Genomic DNA, 10,810 nt, shown 5'->3' on the forward strand with positions numbered 1-10,810 from the left:
TATATTAGTTATCTGTTGCTGTGTAACAAATTAATCCAAAACTTATGGCTTAAAACAACAAAAATTTGTTATTTCACAGTTTCTTTGGGTCAGGAATTTGGGAGTGGCTTAACTAGGTGGTTTTGGTTCAGGTTTTTCATGAGGTTACAGTCAAGATGTTGCTGAGGACTGTAGTCATCTAAAGGCTTGACTGGGGCTTGGAGGACCTACTTCCATGTTGGCTCATCACTTGACCATTATCAGGAGGCCTTAGCTCTTTGCCATGTGGACCTCCCCAGGGCTGCTTGAGTGTTGTCACAACATAGCAATTGGCTTCCCCCAATCCCATGATTCAAGACAGAGCAAAGCAGAAGCCATCATGTCTCTTATGACCTAGTCTCAGAAGTCACCTGCTGTCACTTCTGTGTGTTATTGATCACACAGACACAGACCAACCTCGATTCCAGTGGGGGAGGAAACTATACAAGGATGTGAAGACCAGGAGGAGGGTGAGGCATGGGGTGGAATCCTTGAGAACCATTTTAGAGTAGAGCTACTACAGTCTTAATAAAACTAAGATCAGGAGTCATAATAAAACTACAGTTAGGAGTCCCCTCTTATAGACACAGTTGTTAATACAGTAACTTTGGCTTTGTCAGCAAAGTGGTTTCATAGTGAGCAAGAGTGAAGAAGGGAGTGCAGTGTAAGATTATCAGGGTGGAGTTAAATTCAAATGTTTTTAAAGACAAGGGAGAAAATTAAGTATTATATAAAAAAAAGTTATATTTAGCTATTTTAAGCCTAGAGTTTGAGACTATAGAAGTGACAGCATAATGGTATTTATTCTACAAGAGTACTGAAAACTAAAAATTCTGCTCAGGTACTGAGAACATAGCTTTGAACTGGTCTGGAAGGTCTCACACCGCCCCCCCCCCCCCGCCCCCCCAACCTCAAGCTGTATTCAGTAAATAAATATGATTTTTTAAAACAAGCTATCAGAAAGTACCTTTGTAAGCACTTTTTTTCTTTTAATTTATATATAGTGAGGAAGCTGAGGCACTGGCAAAAAAGTTAAAGCTAAGATTCTACAGAACATCAGTGAAAGAAGATCTAAATGTGACTGAAGGTAAACTGCCTTTTTAAAAAAATTTAATAACAGGAAGTTTGTTTTATTCTGCTTATGGTTTTTCGGTTGTATTGTTTGGAAGTCATTTTTAATGCGAACAGAATTTTCTTATCACCTATCATTAAGTAAAATTAAAAAAAAATTTTTTTTAATGTTATTTTTGAGACAGAGAGAGGCAGAGCATGAACGGGGGAGGGTTACAGAAAGGGAGACACAGAATCCGAAGCAGGCTCCAGGCTCCAGGCTCCGAGCTGTCAGCACAGAGCCGGATGCGAGGCTTAGAACTCATGGACTGTGAGATCATGACCTGAGTCGAAGTTGGATGCTTAACCGACTGAGCCACCCAGGCGCCCCTATCATTAAGTAAAATTTAAAGGCATGATGATGCTTCTTAGAATCCTTATTTACTAATGTCTTGGTTTTTTTTTTTAATTCTTTAAAGTTTGTTTATTTTGAGAGGGACAGAGACAGTGCAAGTGGGGGAGGGGCAGAGAGCGACAGAGACAGAGAATCCCAAGCAGACACTGCACTGTTAGTGTAGAGCTTGATGTGGGACTTGAGCTCATGAAACCATGAGATTGAAACCAAGAATTGAATGCTTAACTGACTGAGCCACCCAGGTGCCCCTTTACTGATGTCTTTGAATAGTTGTTGCTCTCTATAGCAAAACTCCATTGGGTTTTGTTTTGTTTTTTACCTTTAAAAATAGAACTGGGTGGTTCAGTTAAAAATATAACTGAGCCTGGGTGGCTCAGTCGGTTAAACATCAGGCTTTCCGTTTCAGCTCAGGTCATGATCCTCAGTTTCATGAGTTTCAGCCCCGTGCTGAGCTCTGCACCAACAGTGTGGAGGTTGCTTAGGATTCTCTCTCTCTCTCTCCCTCTCCCTCTCCCTCTCCCTCTCGCTCTCCCTCCCTCCCCCTCCCTCCCTCTCTCTCTCCCTCCCTCCCTCCCTCTCTCCCTGCCCCTCCCCTGCTCATGCTGTTTCTGTCTCTCTCAAAATAAATAAACTCTAAAAAAATTAAAAAAATAAATATGTAACTGCGTATATGTATGTATACATGTATGCGTTTTTCATGCATACCTCTTAAAGTTATTGAATTGAGAACTCCACAATAGTGCATATTCCATTAGGTAGTTGTAATGGCCTTAATTTGATGTGATGTTTTGTTTTTTAAGTAACCTCTACGCCCAGTGCGGGGCTCGAACTCATGACTCTAAGATCAAGAGTCTTGTGCTCTACCGACAGAGCCAGCCAGGCACCTCTGACCTTAATTTGTTTAATACTATTTCCCAGTTTAAGAAAGTGAGATTAGAGAAAGATGGCTGTTATTTTTCTCATTCCAGAATTGCTACTTACTTTATTAGATTGCAATTCGATTGTTGCATCGTTGATTATTGTTTTTTTCATCTAAAGAAAGGGGACATCTTTTCAAGACTGAGTTAGTGTAGTGCTGCTGAAGCTGATCCCTATTCAAGTACCAAAACTAATGACTACAAGTATTTCATTTCTTTACCAATAAAATGCCATATATATATTAGTATTACCATTTTCTTAGGTATTGTTCAAATAATTTTTTTTTTCAACGTTTATTTTTTTTGGGACAGAGAGAGACAGAGCATGAACGGGGGAGGGGCAGAGAGAGAGGGAGACACAGAATCGGAAAAAAGGCTCCAGGCTCTGAGCCATCAGCCCAGAGCCTGACGCAGGGCTCGAACTCACGGACCGCGAGATCGTGACCTGGCTGAAGTCGGACGCTTAACCGACTGCGCCACCCAGGCGCCCCGTTCAAATAATTTTTAAAAGTTGAAATTTTTGAACTAGATTGTATACTTTTTTTTAATGTTTATTTATTTATTTTGAGAGAGAGATAGCGTACCTGCAAGCAGGGGAGGGGCAAAGAGAGAGGAGAGAGAATCCCAACATGAGGCTTCATTCATCTCATGACCATGAAATCATGAACTGAGCTGAAATCAAGAGTTGGACGCTTGGGGCACCCGGGTGGCTGAGTGGGTTAAGCGTCTGATCCTTGATTTCGACTTGGGTCATGATCTTGGCAGTTGGTGAGTTTGGGCCCTGCATTGGGCTCTGTGCTGACAGCCTGGAGCCTGTTTGGGATTCTCTCTCTCTCCCTCTCTCAATGCCCCTCCCTCACTTGTTTTCTCTCCCCCTTTCTCTCTCAAAATAAGTAAAGCAAGAGTCGGTCGCTTAACCAACTGAGCCACCTGTGCCTCCCCCTAGATTGTATACTTTAATGTAATTTTAAATGTGTTTAGTAAGGATTAATAAAAGAATATAAATATTTCAAATATAAAATGTAGTATAGTATAAAGTATTATAGTGAGTGATATAAAATAATAGATTTTACATGCAGAAATTATATTGACCTGGTAAGATTATTGTTTTTGTTTTTATTTTAGTATTTAAATATTTGGCTGAAAAATATCTTCAGAAACTCAAACAGCAAATAGCTGAGGATCCAGAATTAATGCATTCAAGTAGTAACAAAATTGGTAAGTACTCAGAAAGTTTTAGTCCCATGTTTACCTGGTAAATTTATTTTCATTCGTTATCATATTTACTATTTTTTTAATTAAAAAAAATTTTTTTAGTGTTTATTTTTGAGAGAGAGAGACAGAGCGTGAGTGGGGGAGGGGCAGAGAGAGGGGGAGACAGAATCCAAAGCAGGCTCTAGGGTCTCTGAGCTGTCAGCACAGAGCTGGATACTGGGTTCGAACTCATGAGCTGAGAGATCATGACCTGAGCACAGCCCCAGTCAGACTCCTAACTGAGCCACCCAGGTGCCCCATATTTACTATTTTTTAATACAATATATTCCTTTCTTAAAAAAATGTGATTAGGAAGTATTAGATAAGCAATTAAAAAAAATTTTTTTAACGTTTATTTTTGAGAGAGAGAGAGAGATACAGATTGCAAGTGGGGGAGGGGCAGAGAGAGAAGGAGACAGAATCTGAAGCAGGCTCCAGGCTCCAAGCTGTCAGCACAGAGCCCAATGCGGGGCTCGAACTCACAAACTGCCAGATCATGACCTGAGCCGAAGTTAGTCACTTAACCAACTGAGCCACTCAGGTGCACCCCTCAGGTGCAATTTTTAAACTTAGTATCAGGTCTCATATTAAAAGGTATATTGAGTTAAAAGATTGTTTTTTAACTATTGAATTTTCTAAATTCATTTTATATTTTAGGAGAACAGATAAAGACTTTTTAAAATGGTCTGTTCTATAAGTAAAGAAGCTCTTAACACATGTTCTGTACTTGTACCGTCTCCATACACTTTACTGATTTTATTTTTAATGCTAAATGCCTGCAAAGTTTAGCATTTCCTGAAGAACAAGTGTATTGTCTTCTCTGTAACAATAACTGACTAACCATGTCTTCTTACTTGTTGCTTTGGCTTCCAAGAAGTTGAGAACCAAATTTTCTAAGGCCTTTTTTTTTTTTTTTTAATGTTTATTTAATTTGAGAGAGAGAGTGAGAGAGTGCACATGCATGTGAGTGTAAGCAGAGGAGGGGCTCTCAGCACAGAGCCCAACTTGGGGCTTGATCTCAAAAATTGCGAGACCATGACCTGAGCCCAAATCAAGAGTTGGACGCTTAACTGAATGAGTCACCCAAGCGCCCCTGTTTTGTTTTGTTTAAATTTTTTTCTTAATGTTTATTTATTCTTGAGACAGAGACAGAGTGTGAACAGGGAAGGGGCAGAGAGAGAGGGAGACACAGAATCTGAAATAGGTTCCAGGCTCTGAGCTGTCAGCACAGAGCCTGACGTGGGGCTTGAACCCATGAACTGTGAGATCATGACCTGAGCTGAAGTCGGACACTTAACCGATTGAGCCACCCAGGCGCCCTGTTTAGTTTTGTTTTTAATGTTTTATTTATTTTTGAGAGAGAGATCACAAGTTGGAGAGGGACAGAGAGCGCAGGGGACAGAAGATCTGAAGCAGGCTATGCACTGAGAGCAGCAAGCCTGATGAGGGGCTCGAACTCATGAACTGCAATATCATGACCTGACCTGAAGTCAGATGCTCTGCTGACTGAGCCATCTAGGTGCCCCAGGCGCCCTTGTTTCTTAAGTTTCTGTGTAGTCTCTTAAGGACTTCATATCTGTATTCTATCCAACCCCCCCCCCCCCCCCACTAAGTAGTTTAGAAATTGGAGATTACATTTTAAGACCAGCACAGTTCAAAATGGAAACTCTAATAGTTAAACATTTTCTTTTATTTCGTTCTTTTATCTACTCATCACTTTAATTATCTATAGACCATTTTGTTGTTGTTTTAGCCAAATAGGAAAATTTTACATTACTACCTGCTTTTATATATGCAGTGTTTTTATTAACATAAAATCTCACAAATACTGTTGTCACCTACAGATCTGGTATTCTTGAGGAAATTATACAATGTAAAAGATAATAAGTGAATTTATTAGAAGTATCATATTTACTGATTCCAAATTTCAGAAATGGATTGTTAGTGAAAAGATGCAGAGCAGTGTATATAGTTCATCACTATTTTGGTAGTCAAGGAAGGAAAGGAGAATATATATGTGCATTTTTGCTTACATATGCATAAAATATTTTTGGAAGGATACATAGGAAAAGTGATAAAACATGCATGCATTAGGGAAGGTAATCTGGTGATGTGAAAGGGAGACTTCATTGTAATCCTTTTTTTGTATCCTTTGAACTTTGAATGATGTATATTGGCTATTAAAAATAAATTGGATGGCTTAGTTGGTAGAGCAGATGACTCTTGATCTCAGGATTGTGAGTTCAAGCCCCATGTTTACTTAAAAAAAAGATCGTAGAGTTTAAAAAAATAATAAATGAAATGAAAACAAAAGCTTAAAATTATAAATACTGAACATATTACAGACTTACTAAGAAACTGGATGCACAGTTTACATTTGGTAACCCTGAGCTGCATCAGTGCCATTCTCTGTGCTTTCTCTCAATTTATACAGGTGTCTTTAATACATCTGGTGGAAGTCACTCAGGTCAAAATTCAAGTACCCTTAATGGTGGAGATGTCATCAATCTTAGACCCAACAAACAGAGGACCAAGAAAAACAGAAATCCTTTTAGCAGCTGTAGCATACCCTAAAATGTTTTAGGGAGGAAAAAAGTTGAATTGTATTGTGCAATTCCGTAAGAAACACATCCAGCTGTCGTGGTATGTTACAAGTTTTTTTTTTTAGCAGACTTTGCACCTAATGGCTCTCTGAAAGTTGACAGACTTAAATACTGTTCTGCAGTGCTTTTCAGATGGAGTGACATCTTTGGTGGAAAAATTACTGCCTTGTGGACTCGTTTTAATTTTTTTGCATCAGACGAAGCTTCTCCTGTTTTTGAAGGAATAGTCCATAAGAAGTGTCAAAAAACAGGTTTTGCTGAATTTGAATCGCTGGAAAACATAACTGAAATGCCTAAATGTGTTGGTACAGATTTTAATATTATGGATCAAGGAAAGATAGCAAGCGTTCTTTTTCTGAAGTTGGTCATATAGCTTTTTGGAAAGTAGTACTGAATCTGAATACTTACAAAAAAATAATATTGAAAGGTAAGCTCTAAATCTTGCCAGACTGCATTGGTGTGTATTTTGGCAATGTTACTTGTGCAATATCTGTATAATTTAGAATGTGGAGGTATGCATGCAGATATCTGGTACTGAAATATACTGACGGTATGTTCAGTATTTAAGGAAACATAGAATCTAATTCATTCATAAAATCATTTACACATTGTGTGTATGTTAAAAGTTTTTATTTTCAAATAAGAAATTCCAGACATATATTTTGCAAAATGAGCTCAGATTTTAAAAGTGCTTTGTGCCAAATATATCATACCTAATTTTTACAGTGCTTTACTATCAGAATTTATATTGTTTATAATGTCTTTTAAAAGCAGTTTCCCTCTCTGACAGAGTAGATACAAGTCGAGTATAAATGTTTTAATGCTAGAATATCTCCCAGGTGAGACCTGTTGCAAAATCTCTCTCCTACGTCCATCCATAAGTGCGGTGAGCTTGTGCTGGCCAGGTCACAGCGCACCTGCAGTTATCCCTTAGGTCCTGTGAAGTGCGGTGGTACTTCCAATACCTTTCGCTGCTGACTGAAACGCAATTTTGAACTTTTAAGATTGTGCTAATAATGTTTTTAAATGCAAAAGAAATGATCTTTGGTCTTAATCTGCATTATGGATTTTATAATGCTCTGCAACTCTAAAGCATCTTTTCGTTTACACATTTTGTATGGTATTTTAAGATTATCACTTAAAAATTTCTATAAACTTCAGTTTGTATAGCACTTTCTCAAGAGCTCTGTTAACACCAAATACAAAATAATTTCTTTTAAGAAACGATTTTCATACGTAATCATGTGACAGCATAAATTTTGTGACTTGGGACAGGAGCTTTCCAACTAAGATAACTGCATGAACTCTGTTAAACAGTGATTATCATTCATCAGTGACTTTGTTTTTAACCCTTGCTATCTACCTGGTTTTTACAGGATTTCAAGATATGTAAAAATAACTTTTTTTGGAAAATGTGTCAAAGTCATTTTTCATTATTTGTACTATATGCATAATGTTATATGTATTTCTTTTGTATGTTTTCTCTCTTTCTCTCTCCCTCTCTCTCTCTCTCTCTCTCTCTCTCTCTCTCTGTCTCTCTCTGTCTCAAAGTTTTCCATCCACACCGTCCTCCTCCCTCTGTCCAGATTACTATTAAGAAGATAATAGAAATTTCTGGGGCAAGTCCTTAGTAAGTGGTCAAGAGTGAATGTTTGCCTTTTCATAATACTGAAACAATCTGGCATTATCTATTTTAAAGTAATATAACAAGTTAATTTTTATGTCACCAGTTGTCTCCACACCCATTGCTGGCAGTGGGATAGGTGTTGGGGGAAACAAACTCAGTGCCTAACAATGGGTACCTGTTAATGATTCATCTTTCCTTTTATTCTCTCTTAAAATACAGTCTCTTTAATTTTTGCACAAAATATATTTTGTGGCGAATTGTTTTGTGGTCTTTAGTAGCCAAAGAAAATCATGTATGTAATATGTTCACATGTGTTCTATTTCAGATTAATTAAATGTGTGTGGGAAAGAGTTTGCTAGTTTTCTATATAATCTCTGATGATTGTTGAAGTTTCCTGATATTTGTAATATAATTTTACATACTTAGTTTTGTCCTTTTTTCTTTTCATAAGAACTGAAGAGAGATCTTTGTTACACATTTGAATTTTTATTTGCACTTGTGTATTTTAAACCTAACCATAATTTGTCATTTTAAATAACTAAGTATGTCTGAAAATCAGTCACAAATGATATGTTAAATACTTCCTCAGTTTAATTCTAAAGCCTTCAAAGTTGACATTAATTTTTTTCTTGAGACCCTTAATTCTCTTAAATAACCATTAATTTCTAACGAGCTATGGATGCTAAAGAAAAAACTGTGTAAGACTCCAGGATGTTGTTTGTGCATTTTTACATTATGGCTGGTTTTTAGTATACAGACACACAGCTGTGGGATAATTGCCATATTGCAGAGTTCCTCAAGTTTCCTTTTCTCTTTCAGTCAGTCTGCTGAATTAAATAGCACACAGAATAGCTCATGTAAGGCAATATACCATTGAACTTTGAACAACACCAGTTTGAGCTGTGTGGGTCCACTTACATGATTTTTTACAATACTGTAAAATACAACACTGTATTTTTCTTCCTTACGGTTTTCTTAATAACCTTTTCTTTTCTCTGGCTTGCTTATTGTAAGAATACAATATACAATATGTACAACATACAAAATATTTGTTAATAGTCTATTTTATTCGTAGGGCTTTCAGTCAATTGTAGGCTATTAACTTTTGGGGGCGTCATTATACTTGTATTTTCCACTGTGCAGGGGTCCGTGCCCCAATCCCTGTGTTGTTCAAGGATCAACTGTATTTCTGTTGTTATTAGTGCCATAAGATGATATTAGCTGCCATTAATTTAATACTTACTATCATGTAGGAACTATACAAAGTACCTTGCAAACAATAATCTTTGCAACTCTATGGAGGTATTATTATTCCCTCCCTGTTTTTGAGAAAAAGGAGAACGAAGATGTGAGAGAAGTTTGTCAGTCGCATACTAGTTAGCAGCAAAGCCATTTTCTATCCCATTTTATAACTATTAATTTTCATATAGTCCAGACATAAAAAGATGTGCTATCTTCTCATTATACTTTACTATCTAATATATATATATGTATATTTGTGGATTTGATACTGCTTTATATATGCAGTTATATTTTATGGAGGAATTACTGCTAAGAACATTTTCAGATTATAAATGTTCTAACATATTGATTTCTTATTTGATGCATTTATTTTAAAACGAAAACTAAAATAATAAAGAATAACTTTATTTTTCAATCAGAAGTCTAATTTCTCATCTGAAATTACGGGGAGGGAAGTATCTTAAAAGACTGATTTAATCATATTTTAGTGTATATTTATTTGATAGTTTTGTCTAAAAAAATTAAAGAATTAAAACATGACGAAAAGCTTTTGAATTGGGATTATGTACTTAGTAAGCAAAAAGAAATAAGTTAACCTTTTTCAAGTACATTATAAAAGGTTTATATAAAGGGAATTCTGACCAGCCATTTTTAATTAAAGTAGAAGATCATAGGTGAAGGATTAAGCTTGGTTATATTGATTATTAAATGCTGAAATCATTTAATGAAGTTAAGTAATCTTCATAAATGAAAATATTAAATAAAAAAAATAGAGGCACCTGCCTGGCTCAGTCAGTAGAGCAGAGTCAGTGACTCTTGATCTTGGGGTTATAAATTTGAGCCCCACATTGTGTAGAGATTACTTAAAAATAAAATCTTTAAAAAATATATTTTATCCATGCTGAATACCAATTTGGATGCAGAAGTTGTCATAAAAAGATTTTTATTTTCCCAATTGCTTATATCTCTTAGAATTCAGTTTTTCATATATTAAGTGACAGATTCACTTCAACATATTTCTATTATTTTTAATTGTTTAAGAGAAATCAAAGGCTAGATTTGCTTTCTCCTTGGTTGTTGTATTGTAGCATGTGTGATTCCTTTATATCTCTTATATTCTATCTTTGTGCTGTCATTAAATGTGTACATATTTCATCTCTTCTAATTCAAATGTTATTCAAATTTTTCTATTTTTAAAACTGTAATGAGGATAGTTTGCTCTCCTATTAGAGTATAAGAAAAAACACCATGTCATACCAATCTTGAAATTTCCTCATATGGCTTTACACAGATTTATAAGTTACACTAATCAGCAGATTATAAACAAACACCTAAGATTTAAATGTGTGATACTTATTGCTGAGAGAAATTAAAGGAGATTTAAATAAATGGATATATTATATACACGATTGGAATACTCAATATTGTTTTGTTGTCAGCTCTTTCTAAATTGATCTGTAGATTCAGTGCAGTCAAAATCCCAGTAGGCTTTTCACTAAAAATTTCAAGCTTATGTAAAAGCTATGTGATGAACCTACAATAGCTAAAACAGTTTTGGAAAAGAACAGAGTTGAGGGACTGAGTCTCTATGATTTTTAAGACCTTGGGTATGGATGGGTACTGTAAACAAGACACATAGATCATTGAAATACAAATACAGTCCAGAAAGACACCCACACAAATA

The 10,810-nt window shown here is 36.1% G+C and overlaps 1 protein-coding gene across 1 annotated transcript in view; it reads left to right on the plus strand.

The window, feature by feature from the left end:
* Nucleotides 1–10,535, plus strand: part of RAB23 (RAB23, member RAS oncogene family) — a 38,827-nt gene extending 28,292 nt beyond the window's left edge. The window contains exons 5-7 of the mRNA XM_045498643.1: nucleotides 1,023–1,105; nucleotides 3,526–3,618; nucleotides 6,089–10,535. Of these exons, the coding sequence (XP_045354599.1) occupies nucleotides 1,023–1,105; nucleotides 3,526–3,618; nucleotides 6,089–6,228 (316 nt within the window). The 3' untranslated portion in view covers nucleotides 6,229–10,535. The remainder of the gene's footprint in view (nucleotides 1–1,022; nucleotides 1,106–3,525; nucleotides 3,619–6,088) is intronic.
* The last annotated feature ends 275 nt before the right edge of the window (nucleotides 10,536–10,810 follow it).

Source organism: Leopardus geoffroyi, chromosome B2, assembly GCF_018350155.1.
Source record: "Leopardus geoffroyi isolate Oge1 chromosome B2, O.geoffroyi_Oge1_pat1.0, whole genome shotgun sequence".
NCBI lineage: Eukaryota > Metazoa > Chordata > Mammalia > Carnivora > Felidae > Leopardus > Leopardus geoffroyi.